Genomic DNA, 17,194 nt, shown 5'->3' with positions numbered 1-17,194 from the left:
TGCGGGCCGTCTCCATGATGTTTCCGACCCGCACGACCGTGCAGTTTCTCCAGAGACAGCTCCAGAGCTGTTCGTCAGCATGGCCAAAGGCGGTGATGTGGCCAGGGCAGAGAAAGCCCTCCTGGAGCATGGTGAGTAGAATATTTTTGTGGAGTGTACTCTGTTGTCACGCTTATGCACAGTGGGAGTGCCTTGATATGGTGCGGCTCCAGCATCCCTTGCTGCAGAGGAAGAACGACTACCCTCCTCCCCCTCGCTCTGAATCAAGTCGTGAAATCAAATCCTCCCACAGGGACATCGCATCCGGGCATGGACTCGGTGGCGGTTTCTGTGCTGGTCATCAAGTCCCTGGCGGCGCTGAGGACCCCACTGGTGGACCCCGGTTCGTGCCAGCAGCTCCTCGGCCTTGCTTTTTCCCGCGATGGACCTCAAGTGAAGCTGTCCTGCCTCACACAGATCATGGGCTCCCGCTCTGGGGTCCACCATGGTGAGGGCGCCTGCTTGATGACTTGGAATGGGTTGGCTGGTTGCTCTGTGGCTAGGTCTGAAGTGGTGATGGAGACACTCTGGGCATAGCTTGCAGCACCGCACCGCAGTGCCAACCTTGATACCGGGTCTACAGAGGGCGGCATATTGCTTAACGAGGCCAGTGACGTAGGCCTGGCATGCTCTTGACCTGGGCTCTGTGCCAGCCTCATGGATAGGTACCCCGTCTTGACTGAATTCCACTGCCGTTGTTCCCCTACCGTGCCGACTCCTCCCAAGCCGATGCCCCTCATCATCTCTCCAGATCTGCTGCGTCGCCTGGTGCGGTACTGCAAGCGCCTCGTCAGCGTCCCCGGCGCGGCCTGCACGCGCAAGGGGCTCGCCAGGACTTTGGGCCCCCCCCTGCTCCAACCCGAGCTCAGCATGCAGGCCACCGATCCGCGACAGCTGACGCAGGCCGCCATCTGGGTGACGGCGCAGATGATAGAGTGAGGAGCAGGGGTGTGCAGGGCCTGGGGAAGACTGGCCATGGCTGGACCTCAGGCGATGATCTCATGCCTGCCAGCATTGCCGCCCCAGAAAACCCCTGCCGCTCACAGACTCTGCCCTCCCACACCTCGGCGTCAGGCATTTCGAGACCGTGTTTGGGGAGTCGCTGGGTCCGGCAGCTGGGGATGCGGGGGCGGCCGCCGCCCGGCGCGAGAAGCTGGAGGCACGCGTGCGCGAGCTGGTGGTGGCACGCGCGGCGGCGGCGACCGGGGCCGGCCAGGGCGCCAAGCCGGCCAGGGCCGGCGCGGCCGCCCCGCCGGCGCCGGCCGTTTCCCGCCTGGTGAACCCCATCACCACCATGAGGACCAAGGCCGCCTCAGATTGGCTGCTGGCCGCCCACTACACCCCCCAGCCCTCCGCCAGCGCCGCCAGCAGGTAAGGTGCTGTGTTGAGTGCCGGCGGCCGTGGGGGAGGAGGGACATGGCATCGATGCACGATGCAGGGGCCGCTGTGCCCTGGAGGTGGACCCCTGCGCACTCGCCGTGTGCCGTGCCTCACCCACTCCACTCACTCGCAGTCATCCACTCACACCCACAACGCAGCTCTCAAGGCCACCCAGCAGGCGCACCCAGCGGCGAACCTGCCAGCCAGCGGACGCCCGGGTCAAACAGCGCGTCGGGCGGCAGCTGCCTGGCGCGCGGCAGTCGTGCGGGCACCCCTCCCGGCTGCCTGGGCCGCGAGGCAGGGGGCGGCACGCCGCGCGGCTCCGCCCCCAACATCGACCTGCACCCGATCCTGCTGCGGCAGCAGGAGCTCAAGGCCGCCCTGCGCCCGCCTGCGCCCGAAGGGCCCGACAAGTCGCCCTGGCGACCCCCGGGTGAGAGAAGGGAGGCGCAACGGGAACGCTGTGGGCAGGACCAGCGGAGGCTGCGTGAAGGGAAGATGCACCCTCCTGGGGCACCCCTGTTACCACCAGACATGGTCGCTGCGGCGCGGGCCAAGCCTCGGGCACCGCGCGCAGCGCTGGCGCCCACGACTCTGCTCCCTGCTGCGGGCTGTTTGTGAATGCGTCGCAGCATTTCTGCGCCCTGCATGCTCGGCCTCACTCGACCACGTGCAAGCGCTGAATTCATTGCCCTCTTCTCCACCCAGGTCCCAATGCGAGGGTGGCAAAACGCTCCACCCGTGCCCCCCGGACCCCTCGCCACTGCCCGGCCCTGGAGGTCCTGCCCCGCACCGCGCGCAGCCAGGAGTCGGGTGCCAGCCCCGCCGACAGCACCGGCAGCTCTGGCTCGGCCGCCGGCGCGCCGGCGCGGGCCCGCGCCGGCGGGGCAGCCCGGATCCAGCTGCGCTGGGAACACAGCGGCCCTGCTGCTGGTATGGGCATTGGGGAGCTCCCAGAGGTGCAGCAGGGCATTGGCAGCGTGGCGTACGTCGCAGACGAGCGAGCTGGCAGCGATGGAGCGGGCGGTGCAGCCGGCTCGATGCAAAAGCAGGGCACTGCTCCTTCGCATGCCTCAGGCTCTGGCCAGGCCAGGCCGCAGACTGGCGACTCGCAGACTGCTGGACCGCCTGGCGCCCAGCCCGCGACATGCGCGCCGGCAGTGGGAACCGTCCTCGGCCCCGCCCTGGCCCTCCAGTCAGCCGGTCCGGGTCCGGTGGCCGCCTCCCCCGCCCGGGGACTGGGCCCGCTGCAGGCTGCCGTGGCCAGGAGCTCCGGCGCCGAAAGCGGGCCGGGCAGCCCCGTCGCTGCCCACACCAAGTCGCCCGGCCTGTTCCGTGGATTCGGCACGGCCATGGGCAGCCTCTTCGGTGGCCTGCTGGGCCGCCAGGCTTCCGCAGGCAAGCAGGGTCGGGGCTGCGACGCCCGAGGCGCGCATGATGGGGCGCAGAGGGATGGCGTCGACGGCGAGCCAGGTGTCGGCGGTGAGCCGGGCACGCGCTTCAGCCGCCTGCGGCTCCAGCTGGGGTCGGCGGGCGGCGAGCAGGGCGGCGGCGATTGGTGTGGCGGAGGCGGAGTTGGCGGTGGCAGCGGGGCAGGGGCCGAGGGCGCAGTGCTCACCCCCGGGGCCGCCTACCGGAGCGCTGGGTCTGACGGGGCAAAGGACGAGCGCATGCTGCCTCTGGGACCGGGCGGCGTGGGTTCCCTTGGCGCTGCCAGACCGGGCAGCGCGAGGACGAGGACGGGCACGGTCAGAGGAGAGGAGAGGCTCAGGGATGGCGTAGAGGGCGCTGCGCGAGGAGGACCAGGCATCGCCCACTTTGACCCAACCGCAGAAGATGCGTGGCCCGGTGTGGACGAGGGGCCGCGTTCGGGCGTCCCTGACAGAGGGCCGCCGGGTGTGGGCATGGGGGCGTCTGATGACGGCAGGGGTGGAGGCGCCGCGCCACTATCCACGGCGAGGGAGCCTGGTCGCGGCCGAGTTGGCGAGAGCAACCCGGCAAGGATGCCGCCCGGCGTCTTGCCTGACGACAACCTCGCCCAGCCGGAGGGCACCCAGGCCATGCGCGTGCCGCTGACCGCCAGCGTGCAGCTGGCGCGGTCGGCGGCGGCCCAGCGCGCGGCGCTCGGCCGCCGGGGCCCTGCGAGGTACGCGGCGGGCGCTCCCCTCATGACCTCCCAGGCGCTCAAGGAGGCGCTCAGCAGTGAGTGCAGGGGTGCGAGGGTTGAGGAGCTGTGCGAGGGGATGAGTGAAAGTGGTTGCGTAGATCTGTCTCCTGTATTTCCCTGCTTTGCTGCTGATATTCATGCCAATCGTCCCTCTCTCACCATCCCCCCATCGCAGAAGCATCGCTTGGCTCGCTCTCCTCCTCCTCGATCCTGGACAGCACGGCGGACCACGCCCCGGATGCACACCACCACGACGCGGAGGAGGAGGTCAGCGGCGGACGCCGCCCGCCCTGCGCAAGCTCAGGCCGGCCAAGGCCGGCCGACGGCAAGGCGCCGGCCAACAGCGCCGCGCGCGGCAACGGGGGCTACGCCGACCGCGCACGCGCCAGGGACGGCGCCAGGCACCCGCACGCGCGAGCGGGCGAGCCCGCCGGCGGCGACTCGCCCGCTCCGGGCGAGGCACAGGGCGGCGTGGCCGCAGCAGCCCTGCCTGGACTGGGCGGCGGGCTGTACGTGCACGCGGAAACCGGAGCGGTCGTTCAAAAGTGGGTCCGGCGGTTGTTGGGATGGTTGAAGATGGCAAAGTGGTGGCATGGGCGGGAGGTGACGGCTGCAGTGGCATGTACCATGTCGGGCATGCTCCTGTCCTGCCCAGTTTCATGATATGCGCATCCTGCACGCACCCAGCCCCTCCCCCTTGCACTTGCCTGCCTGGCAATGGCATCGAGCTCTGCACATCACCTGGAGCAGCATGCGCGGCAGCCCCTTCGCTCACCCCCCATCCCCCTCCCCTCCCAACCCAGGACGGAGGGTGGGGACGGCGTGACGGCATTCCTCCCCGCCGGTCTTTCGCTGGACGACCTCCTGCAGGCAGCAGAGGACATGCAGCGCCACCTCCCCAGCCCGGGCGGCGAGGGTCCGCCCGGCGGCGGGTTTGCCGGGGACGATGCGCCGAACGCTTACACCCCCCTGGACCTGGCCAGTCTGCTGGCGGCACATGCCCACCGGCTGAGGCAGGAGAGCGAGAAGAGGCAGGCGCTGCGGGCCGCCGAGGAGGTGCTGGCGAGCCGGCTGGGCCTCCCGGGACCAGGTCTGCCTGTGTGTTGTGGTTTGGGAAGGGGCTGGGGAGGAGGTGGGGAGATTGCAGGTGTGTGGGGTGACCGATGATGATGAAGAACCTTGGGGTAGAGGGCGCATCCCTGATACGTCAACACTGCATCTTATGACTGTGCTTGTGCATGTCTCGCCAACCCAATCACACAATCTCATCTTCATATCAACTCGCCCCCACTCACAGGGTCCAGGGGTGGAGGCGAGCCGAGCGCCTCAGTTTCCAGCGGCGATGCGACGGCGCCAGCACACGAATCGAGTGGAAAACCGAAAACCGCACCCCCCCCACCCCCCCCACCACCGCCACCCTCCACGACCAAAAAGGGGCCAGCACCTCCCCCACCCCCGCCCCCACCCCTGCCGTCGACGACCAAGAAGGGGGCCCCTCCCCCTCCTCCACCCCCTCCGCCGACCACGGGAAAGAAGAAGGGCGGGCCCCCGCCGGCCCCCCCTCCTCCGCCACCGCCCACAACTGCAAAGAAGGGAAAAGGACCACCGCCGCCACCCCCACCCCCTAAGACTGCCACTGCCAAGAAGGGACCTCCTGCACCCCCGCCCACGCCTGCACATCCCAGTTCAGGAGGCGATGGGGTCGCCAAGACCCTGTCTCTCAGCCCGGAGGCCCCAACGTCTGGTGCGGGGTCCATGTGGGGCCGCGACAGCATGTGCCTTCCGTCTGCATGCGAGCCATGGAGCTGGGATGGGGCCAATGATGGCGCCACGGCTGGGCTGTGTGTGCCAGAGTGTCAAACACTGCCTCCCTGCCCTCGGTGCCTGCTGGTGCATTCATCGCAGCGCTCCCACCCCCTTGGGCCGCAGGTGCGAAGACAACAGAAGGCGCTCCCGTGACAGACGAGAATGCCCCGGTCAACACCTCGGCTGGGGCGATCGGCCCCCAGGGTGGCACACGGGAGGCGGTGCAGCAGCAGCTTGCCCAGAAGCTGCGACTGAAGCAGCTGCACTGGGACAAGCTGAAGGCAGCGGGTGAAGGCACCGTGTGGCGCCTGGCTCGCGAGCAGCATCTCTCCATGAATTTCGAAGAGCTGGAGGCCCTGTTCCAGGTGGGGATGGAGGGGACGTGGGTGTGAGGGGGTGATAGCTCCTGTCATGAGAGGGCAGGTGGGGGTTGGCTGGACCACTGTATTACATGTGGCACGATTGGCCTGACTGCTGGAGACGCTCCCGAGGAGCACCCCGTGTCCTCCCAGTTCCCCAGCCCTAAACTCCATACAAAATACCATGCCTCACCAGATCCTGGAGAACAATGCCCTGAAGAAGCTGACCTCTGGCGCAAAGAGCGATGAGGTGCGGCTGGTGGAGCATCGCCGGGCGCACAACATTTGCATCGAGCTGTCCGGCATCCGCAGGCCCTTTGCAGACATCAAGGTGGGGATATTGGGGTGGGTGACTTTGTGAAAGGGAGGGGGAGACTGGAGGTGTTGAATAACCACATAGTATTGGATCTTGGAGCATGTCTGAACGAGTCTGTGAGGCAATCAATGGGCAGGTGTTAAGAATCAAGTCTGACCTGCTGCGTGCCAAGGCCGCCATGCACGGACTGCATGCCCCTCGCCCTGCCCTTGAACTCACTGCAATCCACCAAGAATACCCGGTACACCCCCTCCACCTCACAAACTTTCCCAGGCCGCCCTGGTGAGCATGGATGCTGGGGCCTTGAGCGTGGAGCAGCTGAGTGCGCTTTCTCGGGCCGTCCCCGACGACAGCGAGCGCCGCGACCTGGAGCTGTATCTGCAGGGCAGCCACCCAAAACACCGCGGGGTCAGCGACCCAGACCGCCTGGGCACAGTGGAGCGTTACTTCCTGGAGATCAAGGACATCCCGCGCCTGGCGCAGCGTATTCGCTGCCTCATCTTCAGCAGGACGTATGCCAGCACCGCCGGCCTGGTGAGGGGGATGGGGGTGGGGCTGGAGTGCTTACGCATGGGGCTCGCTGTTGCTTGGAGGGTTACTGCAAGACACGATGGTGGGCAAGCCAGGAGGCACAGGGGCAGACCCAATCGAGAGCCATTTTTAGAGACTAAACGATTCACCAAAGAACCATACATATTTTCATATCCTCGCCTGCCCTGCACAATTTTCCTCTTCATCAGGCCCTCCGCCTCCAATCACCCCTCCTTCCCATCCAAACCACCCACCCACCATCACAGTGCGAGGACCATTTGGGCATCATGCAGAGCGCCTGCTCCCAGCTCCAGACCTGCCCAGGCCTGACCCAGCTGCTGACGGCGGTGCTGGAGCTGGGCAACCACCTGAATGCGGGGACCCACCGCGGTGCGGCCGCCGGCTTCCGCCTGGACACCCTGCTCAAGCTGGCCGATGTCAAGGGCGTGGACCGCAAGACCAGCCTGCTGCACTTTGTGGTCCGCCAGTTGGCAGCCCAGGGCGACATCGTCGTCCAGCTGCCCGCCCAGCTCTCCGCCGTCCGGCCCGCGGCTGCCATGCAGGTGCGAGGTCACAGGTGTAGGAAAGGAGAGGAGGGTTGGAGGGGGCACGCTGCGGTGATGGGAGGAGGAGCCTCGAGAAAGGGAGGGCCAACGGGTACCTTGGGTGAAGAGGCGAGTGGGCGTGAGAAGCTGCAGGAGCCTTGTTGGGCTCCTGAGCATACTGATTCAAATACGAGAACCACAGATAATGCAGTTGCTGCTACATATCTGGGCGATTCCTGACCCTACTCCCTGCTTGGAGCTCACTTCCCCACCACCCCCCACACTTCACCCTGCAGCTGACCAGCATCCGTGGCATGATCGACGAGCTGAGGGCAGGCCTGCGCGGCGTGACCGAGGAGATCATGCACGCTGCGCGCGCTGGGCACGCCAGCTGCGCGGCCGAGTCTGTGCATGGGGAGGAGGACGCGGCAGGATGTCGCAGGTTCAGCGAGCTCATGGCCGCCTTCCACGTGGACGCCGCCACCCGCTTCTGCGCCCTGGAGGTGCGCATTGGTTGGGGGGGATGGTTATTAGCTGCAGCAGCGAATAGTCTGGGTGGGTGGGCCCGCCAGTTGGCATGGTGAGAGACCTGAAGTCCAGCCCTGCCAGCCTTCCCACACGCCACCTGGCATGGTCTAGCCACCCATGTTTGCCCTCAAAAAACACACTCGCGCTGCAATGCCCCCTGACCAACATCCTTGCAGGCCCAGGAGAAGGCCATGTACGAGGATCTGCACCAGGTGGCCGACTACTTTGGCGAGGCCTTCAAGGAGACGGACCCCGCACACGTCGTCCACGTCGTGCGAGACTTCGTCCTGCTCTTCGAAAAGGTCGTGCGCGAGATGAAGGTGGGTACCAGGGGTGAAGCCGGTGGGTGCGGTGCCGTCGCGGCATGGAGGAGGAGGGCGGGGGATGGAGCGCCGCGGCACGGAGCGCACGGCAAAAGTCCGCTCCCAGAAAAACCACTTCTACCCCGCACCCAAACCACTTCCCAGGTGAGCGAGGAGGCGGCTGCCACCGCGGCCAAGCAGCGGGCCGCCATGACGAGGAAGAAGGGCAATGCTGAGCGTGCCCTCGGCACGCCACGGGGTGCCAAGGGCAAGACGCAAAGTGCTGCCGTGCCGGAGCAACTGCTGGAGATTGAAGCGGCGCCTGGTCAGGTGGAGGTGGAGCAGGTGGTCTCTGCCATGGTCCAGACCGTGGCAGAAAGAGCAGCAGATGGTGTTGAGTACGGCGTGGCTGGCGAACCGGCGACAATGACCGAGCTGGGGAAGGTGGATGAGGCGACCGAGGCGCCGGAGGCGGCTGAGGCCGCCAAGATGGCGGGCGCTGCCCTGGCCAGCGGATGTGCAACTGGGGACCTCTCATTGGATTCTGAAGGCGATACTCCTCCGCCTGTGTTCGACGCCGGGCTCTGCAAAGAGCCTGAAGAAGGTGTAGGCTCGGCGGCAACACAAGAGCCCCTTCATTCTGCTACATCCATCATCCAAGCGTCAGAAGGAGCAGCCTGTGCAGAGAATGCACACTGCCTCGTTCAGGGGCCAGAGGACGCCAGCTCAAGCGCAGCAGCGTCCTCGGTGCCTGTCACCCCTGAAGAGGCCCTTGCGCCTGGCCTGGACATCAGCGCGGAGACCATTTCGCTGGACGAGCAGCAGATCAGGGACGAGATTCTGGACCCCTCAGTGAGAGCACCACTTGGTGGCGACTGCACAGCGCAGGACTCAGCAGGGGCCGAGATCGTTGACCCCCCCGCGCTAGAGGACCCCGACGCTCCCTGCCAAGCGGCAGACCAGGATCTCCCAGTCATCGTCGCCCTGCTGTCTACCAATGAGGAGGTCCCAGGCACTGAGCAGCGGGCCCAGCCCTGTGGGGAGGGCTGGGAATCTTTTGATGAGGACATCTTTTCCAACCTGGAGGCCAGGCTCCTGAGTGATGGGGAGGACAACAGCGTGTAGAAAGCTGTGGGTGTAGTCACCTGGCCTGCTCCCTCATCTCCTGGCTCTGCACTTTCCCATCCCCCCCCCGGCACACCACGCCACTCATCCCCTCTCGTGCCCATTTTCTGACACCCGGAATTAGCTTTGTGACAGGACTCTCGCAGGCCAGGGGGCTGAACAAGGGGGGTGAGGATCCTCCTGGATTCGTTCGTAGGACCCAGTATCTTTCAGACGGTTCACGAGCTGGTTCTCATCCCCATCATTCTCAGGCTGCGGCCTGGTTTGGGTCTAGCCTCTTGATGACCCTGGCGGGGTTGCCCCCCACGACGGTGTCCGGCTCCACGTTCTTGGTTACCACCGCCCCCGCCGCGATGATGGACCGCGCTCCGATGGTGACGCCCGGCAGGATCACGGCCGACCCTCCCACCCACACGTCGTCCTCTATGGTGATGGGCGCGCCCAGCTCGGGCTTGAGGCCGCCGTTGCGGGTGGCGGCGTGCTGCGGGTGGAAGGCGGCATAGAGCTGCACGCCCGGTGCCAGCATGACGCGGTCGCCGATGGTGATGGGGCAGATGTCCAGGAACGTGGTGTTGAAGTTGCAGTAGAACCTTGACGGTGCGGAGGGAAGTGGAGGGCCGAGATGGTGGCCATGCGCAATCACAAGGGGGAGATGGCCAGCAGCTTAGCGCTGCATGAACCATGCCGGCCAGCCTCGTGATGATTAGAACTATTGAATGGAAAGGCATCAAGACACGGTTCAAACGAGTATACCCTTTCCCAGCGCACTCTTTGCCGACGGTGATGTTGTAGCCATAGTCCAAGAAGAGGGGTGGCTCGAAGAAGGGGGGGTGCTGCGCGTCAAAGGTGATGCCCATCTCCTTCAGCACAGACAGCTTGGTGGGTTCATCCTCATAGTCGATCTCATGATTGTATCGCCGCATGAGCTTGCGTGTGCTGCGGCGTTCTGCTAGCAGCTGGGGGTCGCCAGCCCAGTACAGCTCGCCTGTGTAGGATTTCATCAGAACAGAAGTGATCAATACGTCACCTGCCGCAGCGGTCGCTCCTTACAAACTTGTAATGAATCTGAATACGTCAGCTTCATTGCAATGCACACTCGCCTGCGAGCATCTTCTCCTTCTCCGACTTGGTAGAGGTCGCGGCCATCGCCGTTGCAAATCTACTAGGGTTGAAGATCCCTGGGCGACACCCGCTGGCAAGATGCTTTCGACACCAGAGGAATGTAATACATCAAAATTCGGTGATTAATGCTGAGTGGCATGCTCCTGCATAGTCTAATGGATATCGATCTGTTACGCATGTTGCGAGGATATTTGTACGTGTTTGGAAACCAGGAATTTTAGGCAGATGAAGTCCCAAACTGGAAACCTTGTTGCATTTTGTGCGTGTGGTACGCCATGGTGGACTCAAGGGTTCACACACAATCCGAGGATCTGGAACTTACACGTACAAAAGGGCATGCCTGCTTGGTATTGGGGTAGTCACAGGTCACTGTCATGGATTACATCCTCCACGGCAGGGGCCTCTTCAAACGCCGTGCTTGCGCTGGAGTTGCCGAGACGCGCATTCCCTTCTTTCCGAATGTTGAACAGGTCGAACAGCTCGTCCCTATACCTTGATGCCTCGGCCGTGACGGTGCCTGCAGGGTGAGCACGGACACGGAGGTATTGTGCTGGGGTAGCCCCTGTTGAGACTCAATGGAATTGGGAAAGCCTTGTGCACGTCAAAGCAGTCGGAATTCTAGCTTCTTAATGCAAAGGTCAATACTGTGGCTAGGCCACTTATGAGCATACATCCCAAACCCAACAACCCTCTTACCTTTTGGAGGGGAGTGGGTGTACAGCACGAAGATGAGGGAGGCCAGGCTCACACCCACTGATAGGCGGGCCAACCAGCTGTTGGCCCAGGCCTTGTCCTCATCTGGCTGCTGCACCGAGACGAGTGGCTTGAGGAGGCCGCTCAGGGGCACCTCCTGCATGGGCGGGTGTGCAGCCAAGCCGGGGTGAGGTTGGTTTGCAGGTGTGCAGGGGACCAGCAGCGAGTCCGGATACATGCGAGAGTAGCAAAGTGTGTGACGCCAGCGGAGGGCAGAGGCAGCTATGAGCACTCCAAGACGGCACACGCCAGAATCCTCCAAGCCTGTACATAAATGTGCACAGTACCCGCCAGCAAAGTATGGATCGCGTGTGAGATTCCTCCCTCTCAACACCCACCGCCAAGCGCCCACATCCCCCCACCTCAGACAGGACATTGGGCAGGAGCCACAGTGTCTTCCCCGTCAGGATCCAGCTTGTGGCTGCAACAAACAGCCTGAGCACCAGGGTGCCCAGGATGACGGTCAGCAGGCCGGAGGCTAGGTAGAACACGGTGACCTTGATGCCGTAGGGGGCGAGGGGGAAGAGGCAGGCGGCCAAGACTCCAGCCATGCCCAGGATCGTGAACACCAGCATCCAAGGTGAGGATGGCCGGTCATACGTCCAGGCATAGAACGCGTCCTCTGCAAACGACTGCACAATATGAAAAGGGAAGGGGAATAACAAGCGGCAGATTGTGAGACACGTGGGTGTACTGCTAATCCATCCTTGTGCGAGCAAGCTCTGTGTAATGCAATGGCACATGTGCCACTTGGATGAAGGGCTGAGAGGAATCTGAGCACATGCTCTTAAATCAGCAGATAATTGTAATAAGAGCATACCTTCACATCCCCTGGGCCCGGCGGCACCAGCTTCTTGGGAAACTTGACCAGCTTCTTGCTGCCTGGGGGTGGACGCTTGAACATCCGTTCACAGCGCTGCAGGAGGTTGCGGCGCAGCAGCAGCTCAACCACCTCTTTAGCCTGATCCTCAGGAGTCTTGGCTGTGGGCAGGAATGGTCGAGGGACGGGGGTGTCGCTGTGGCCTCGGGCATGCAGGCTATGCTCCACTTTTTGGACAAGGCAGATGCACCCCAAGTTAGACCATCCCGACGCATATGGTCCGCACCTCCATTGTGAAAGCGGGAAGAAGGTTCGGGGTGAGCTGCGATCCACCGGCCCAGGTCCTTGCCCCTCACGATCTCCACACGCTGGGCCTGGTACACGGCTGCCCGGGCCTCCACCCCGCCCTTGCCTCGCAGGGAGTCTGCGAACTCTCGTAGAGGGTCCTGCAGTGGAAAAGTAGGTTCAACAGGCTGATTCGTCTAAAGAATCATTCTCTACCACCTGGAAAGGTTGATGGCAGGTGTCATCGCCCTAGCACTACGCACCGTCTGGGCAGCCATCGCGGGGCTGTGCAGCTTGATCCAGTCCCTGCCTTCTGATCAACAGTATATGCAGTGAGTTCTTGTGACGATGTACGCGTGATCAGTGCATATTGACGAGGATGTTCAGAGTCACTGTGCACTTCGTGCGTCATTAGGTGCAGGTAGATGCCCTCTGGGAAGCACGCACAGCAGGAGGCCATGGCTTTTACGAACTACCGGGTCAAGGGTAGTTATCAACGTCGTGTTTCACATATAATATATCAGGGAGACCGTCCTGTGCTGAAATTAGACTCTGTGCCTATGCCTCGCAGGACATGCCGCCAGGACGAGCTCAGGCTCACAATCCATGGTGCACCTTGTGTTATATACCCTGTGGGTGCTGTCTAGACATACCTCACATGCAATCCACAGCATGCTGCAGGATGTTCAACTCTGCCTGCATGTTTTAGTAGAAGCAGCCAGGGCACCCAGTGAATAACATCTAAGCATTTGGGTCTCTGCTCTATTTCCCTACCTCTCTGCCGGAATTTCTGGATGTACATGCAGACATTTACAAGGCATCACGGTCATGTGCTTGCACAAGAGGACTAAAGTCATTCAAAGAGCAAGTCAAGAATAGCAAGGTGGTTCTGCTATCACGATTGAGCACCGGTATGAAGGATGCCCTTGAGTTCAGAGGAGTAGAAAATTGCTGTGAGGCCTCGTCGCCACAGCATCATATTAGATCAATCAGCAGAAGGTGTGGAGAGCACCTGAGAAGCTGCTCTCCTGTGCATGGCTCCTCGGGTATTCACACCACCGGGGATTGCTCATGGGTTTGGGAGTCCACAGTCACCTAGGAGATATGTCGGAATGTTGGTGATGACCGAGGATCGCAGTGATGCCTGCCCTGGCCCAGTGCATATGCCTGAAGGCTGCGCAAGGATGTTGACACCCATGTGTCCTGTTCCAAGTGAAGGGTGCAGGCACCAGGCTGCAGTGCCACGGCACCCCTTCATGCCTGGAGCAGGGGCTTGCGGAAGCAGGACAGCCTGGACCAGCTGAAGCGCTTGGTCTGTGCGGGCGTGGCGTCGTGGGCGGGCGAGGGGGGACAGACGGGCTTCTTGACAGGGACGATGGCCTGCAGGCGGGAGGGACTAGGCAGGGGTTGAGTGGTTGGGCGGGTGTTTGTTCCAGGATGTGAGTCTTTCAAGCCGGCGGCTGCGGGGTGCCGGGGGTGCTGGCACCTGAGCTTCCCCAGGGCATAGCTGGGAGGGCTGCCCCACCACCCCACCAGCCTCGCACCTTCACCACGGTGACGAGCCTCTGCTTGGCAGCAGCATAGGAGAAGATGCGGCGATAGCGCTCCACCTCCCGCCTGGTGCCCCCCACCCCCGCGCCGGGATCGGGAGCTGCTGCAGCCAGGGCCTCGCCACGAGCATGCTGTGCTGCGGCGAGCATGCTGTGCACCGCCACCAGCTCGGCCTTGGCGTCCTCCAGGCAGGCGGTGGTGTGACTGACCAGCTTCTCAAGCTGGGCGTGGTTGGCCCCCTGGTACTTCAGGGCATCGAGATCGTCGTCCAGAGCCAGCTTCTCCTCTGCCAGCCGGGCCTTGAGTAGGAAGATGCGGTTACCGGCCTCGCCAAAGTCGGTCTCTGCGTCGGCCAGCTGCGAGCGCAGGGCGTTCCGCTCGCTCAGCGCGGCAGCCAGCTCGCCAGCGGGGTCGGTGGAGTGTGTGGTGCTGCTGGAGATCATGTTGGGCTGGATGGACCACTCGGCCGAGCTCCCGCTGACGCCCGGCACCTCCTGGTCTTCCTGAAGGTGGGTGAATGGGGGAAGGCTTGGTGCACCACAATGGGTGTCTAATGCTGGTCCACATCAGCAGGTGCTTGGGGCCTGCGTCGGCATGAGGGAGCACAGCATGGAGAGCATGCAACCCCGACAATGCAGAACCTGTCCCGGGAAACCTTAGAGATGGTGGGCGCAGGTGCAGTCGGAATATCATGGCCCAGCACCCGAGCGTCCCATCGCGGCCTGACCTTGGCATCGGAGTCGTGGGGACTCTGGGGCACGGTAGAGGAGGGGCTGGCTTCCCCGAGCGGGGTGCCGACCTCGGTCGGCCAGACGTCTAGCTCGCACGAGATGTGACCCTTGTCTACGCGAGAGAGTGCGTTCTTTGCGCTGCGGCTGGGAGAAACGGCAGCCCCAAGCGCTTCTAGGTTCCCGATCATGGTTGCTGGGGTACAACGATACCAGACGACGAGGTGCAGGCTCTACTTACTACTGCACCTATGTGGTCTGATATGTTCTGCGATTACTTCTGTCCTCGAAAACTCTCTCTGTCGGCTTGCCAATGCGCTTGAGAATAACACACTCCCGAATGCATCTGATGGTAGTTGAGATCTAACCGACTCGGCACCTTCCGTTCTGCGCGCGCGGTGCGCTCTGGGGGAGTTCTGACGCATCTCCGACGGAACCGGGCCGAAGTAATCAATCCGCATCGCCTTTGACCTTTGATATCCCCAGAGTTTTCACAGTGCAACACCGGTAAGTTACCAACTTCCGCAAACTGCCAGTGACAATCCACTTGCCAGCACCAACATTGGCCGGGTTAAATAGCTCCCTGAAAGCTTCCCCCATCAAGTAGTAAACGTGTGCAGAAATCGTTGTACCAGCTCAAATATCTGTCATCCACGGCCGTAAATGTTTTCGTAGAGGGCTAGGCGTCGTTCGTACTCAGCACAGCGCCACGACAGGAATTCCCTGTCAGCCCTTGGGCGTATAGCTGAGCAAGAGCATTTGTGAGGCCAAGGTCAGTCCCTGCTCCTCAATCATTGGGATGGGATTGTTAAGCTGCTGTATGAACGTCGTCCACCTCGTGCAAGCTGCACTCCCGCATCCCTCGCCATACGACCCAAATGCCCGTCAGTGCAATCAGGACCCTACCCAGTACAAACCACAGATTGCAGAGTCACTTCCCGTCCGCTACTACTCGCAGGGGCTTTGGGGAATACACTATCTCATTAGCGTGGCGGCGATGTCTGCATCTTGTATGCTGCCTCACTGCCTGCTGCCACTGCTGGAGGCCAGCCCGGCTGAGGATCTCGACAGCGGTCACGACGAGATTGATACTGTGAAAGCCAGGCTTCAGGAGACTACAGAGCGCTCTCGAGTCGCAAAAAAGCTTATCTCCGATCTGGAAGCAGAAATGGTCGACATGACCACGGCGTCGTGGGAAGCCTGGCGATCCTTGCAGCACGCATATCGCCAGAGCGAGGCCTACAGGGTGCAGCGCTCTGAGTTCATAGCCAGCCTCCAGAGCACCACCGTCCAGCTTGCAGCTGCCAAAGCCTTGCTCTTAGCAGCACAGTCAGACTGTGTTGGGCGACTGCTGTCCAAGCGTTCTGGTAGTATGGACTCTAGGCTGGTGATGGCTGAGGCCCATTTCACCGCTCTGCGCACAACAACTTACCAGGTGAGTCTCATTGTATAGCTTGCGGAGGTCAAGTTGGGAAGCTGCTTGAATCTAGCATCCCTGCCTCATCTCCGAGTTAGCAACCAGTATGCTTGATGGGTGTTGCACCTCCCCTGAGCCAACATCTCAAGCGCTCGTGCCCCTCTTGGCCCCTCTTGCCCAGATAGGCAGTGGCCCCAGGGCCCACTTGAGGTGGTCGACGAACGCCAAACCCAAGAAGAATTTCTGGCGAAAGCTAACCTCCCTGGCCACCAGGAATGCGGCCTTCCATCTGTGAGGGTTTCTCGTTTCCTTACAGCCCTTTCCCCCTTTCGCCCTTTCCACGGGGCTCCATGTCAGAGAAAGTTATACTCATTGCATTATCTTGTTTGCAGTCATGGTCACAGCAACGTGTTTCAACCCTTTCAAGGTTCACCTCTGTACACCTTCCCCATCCACTTGCAAGCAAGTCCATACCTACACCCTACTAAGCCATCCGCCATGACGACATTGCTGCATCACAACATGGACCTGCACCAGGTCCTCGTGTCTGCCGTCCGCATCCGTCCTTTGGCACTGGACATGTCCAACCATCAAGTGTACCACCACGTGCATCTGTGCATGAAATGATGTAGACCTTTTACCATGTAAAGCTGAGGAGAGCTTCACACACACCCCTTGAAGACATCGCCTCGACCATCAGCGCAGCTGCTGCATTTTGCTTTGCGCCGCACTTGCCATCCCATCACGGGGGTGGAAGACAGACAGCCCCACTGGCACCGCTGCACATGCTAACAACTGCTTGCTTTGATAGCACACAGTTTGCTCTGGCCAAACACCACCAGCTTCTGGGCAGCAGCCTGGGCGAGGACACAGGCTTGCTGAGCCTGGAAGAACTTTCCTCGGTTGCAGCCAGTGGACCAGCTCTGACTCCCCTGCCAGGTCCATTCGGATTTTACACGGGCGAGCTACGGGGAGCCATTTTTGCGGGAGCCTCCCAGGCACTTGCACCGGCGCACAGGGCGGACAGCCCCCTCCTCCCCTCGCTGCGCCAGCTCCTCAGAGCCTGGCCTTGGCCTCCTCGCCCTTGTATCCAAACTTGCTCTCCAGCGTTTCCTTGATGCGGTTGATGAAGGGCTCGGTGTTGAGGTACTGGTCGGGCGTCACCTGCGGTTTGAAGGAGGGAGATCCTTTGGATATCATGTGCGAGTGTGGAAGGGAGGGCTGTGCGGCACGGCACGCTCTGGCGTCAACGCACAGACCACGCACCGCCAGTCCTGCCCCTGCGCTGCCGCTCCACATCTTCCCGCCGCTTGGCACGACCCCAGGCACTAGGCCCCCGTCACCCCAGGCACTGCCCCCGTCACCCCGCCCCACCCCCACCCCCACCCCCCACTCTCCCAACTCGGACGCCCCTCCACCC

General features: G+C 62.6%; 6 protein-coding genes across 6 annotated transcripts in view; 2 read left to right on the top strand and 4 right to left on the bottom strand.

The window, feature by feature from the left end:
• Positions 1-309: 309 nt before the first annotated feature.
• On the top strand, positions 310-9,098 carry F751_4603 (Formin-like protein 1; the record flags this gene model as incomplete). The annotated part of the gene is made up of 17 exons (XM_011401998.1): positions 310-487; positions 791-974; positions 1,339-1,410; positions 1,578-1,852; positions 2,128-2,232; positions 2,581-2,901; positions 3,762-4,131; positions 4,390-4,676; positions 5,277-5,330; positions 5,516-5,757; positions 5,948-6,082; positions 6,341-6,601; positions 6,865-7,161; positions 7,440-7,646; positions 7,848-7,991; positions 8,139-8,490; positions 8,857-9,098. The coding sequence occupies 17 exons, from the start codon at positions 310-312 to the stop codon at positions 9,096-9,098; spliced, it is 3,726 nt and encodes a 1,241-aa protein (XP_011400300.1).
• A 247-nt stretch (positions 9,099-9,345) lies between these two features.
• F751_4602 (Maltose O-acetyltransferase) lies at positions 9,346-10,099 on the bottom strand (the record flags this gene model as incomplete). The annotated part of the gene is made up of 2 exons (XM_011401997.1): positions 9,346-9,688; positions 9,867-10,099. 2 exons carry the CDS (start codon positions 10,097-10,099, stop codon positions 9,346-9,348), a joined length of 576 nt encoding a protein of 191 aa, XP_011400299.1.
• Positions 10,100-10,579: 480 nt separating this feature from the next.
• F751_4601 (Translocation protein sec62) lies at positions 10,580-12,356 on the bottom strand (the record flags this gene model as incomplete). The annotated part of the gene is made up of 6 exons (XM_011401996.1): positions 10,580-10,737; positions 10,917-11,070; positions 11,336-11,605; positions 11,794-11,954; positions 12,080-12,239; positions 12,342-12,356. The coding sequence occupies 6 exons, from the start codon at positions 12,354-12,356 to the stop codon at positions 10,580-10,582; spliced, it is 918 nt and encodes a 305-aa protein (XP_011400298.1).
• Positions 12,357-13,332: 976 nt separating this feature from the next.
• F751_4599 (hypothetical protein) lies at positions 13,333-14,548 on the bottom strand (the record flags this gene model as incomplete). Its single annotated transcript, XM_011401994.1, has 3 exons — positions 13,333-13,458; positions 13,623-14,132; positions 14,357-14,548. 3 exons carry the CDS (start codon positions 14,546-14,548, stop codon positions 13,333-13,335), a joined length of 828 nt encoding a protein of 275 aa, XP_011400296.1.
• On the top strand, positions 13,758-13,937 carry F751_4600 (hypothetical protein; the record flags this gene model as incomplete). The annotated part of the gene is made up of 1 exon (XM_011401995.1): positions 13,758-13,937. One exon carries the CDS (start codon positions 13,758-13,760, stop codon positions 13,935-13,937), a length of 180 nt encoding a protein of 59 aa, XP_011400297.1.
• Positions 14,549-16,830: 2,282 nt separating the features above from the next.
• F751_4598 (Isocitrate dehydrogenase [NADP], chloroplastic) overlaps positions 16,831-17,194 on the bottom strand; it is a gene marked incomplete at both ends in the record, with an annotated part of 3,728 nt that continues 3,364 nt past the window's right edge. Inside the window, one exon of the mRNA XM_011401993.1 lies at positions 16,831-16,938. Coding sequence (XP_011400295.1) covers positions 16,831-16,938 — 108 coding nt within the window. The remainder of the gene's footprint in view (positions 16,939-17,194) is intronic.

This window comes from Auxenochlorella protothecoides, assembly GCF_000733215.1.
Source record: "Auxenochlorella protothecoides strain 0710 unplaced genomic scaffold scaffold53, whole genome shotgun sequence".
Lineage (NCBI taxonomy): Eukaryota > Viridiplantae > Chlorophyta > Trebouxiophyceae > Chlorellales > Chlorellaceae > Auxenochlorella > Auxenochlorella protothecoides.
This window is presented reverse-complemented; position numbering and strand designations above follow the sequence as displayed.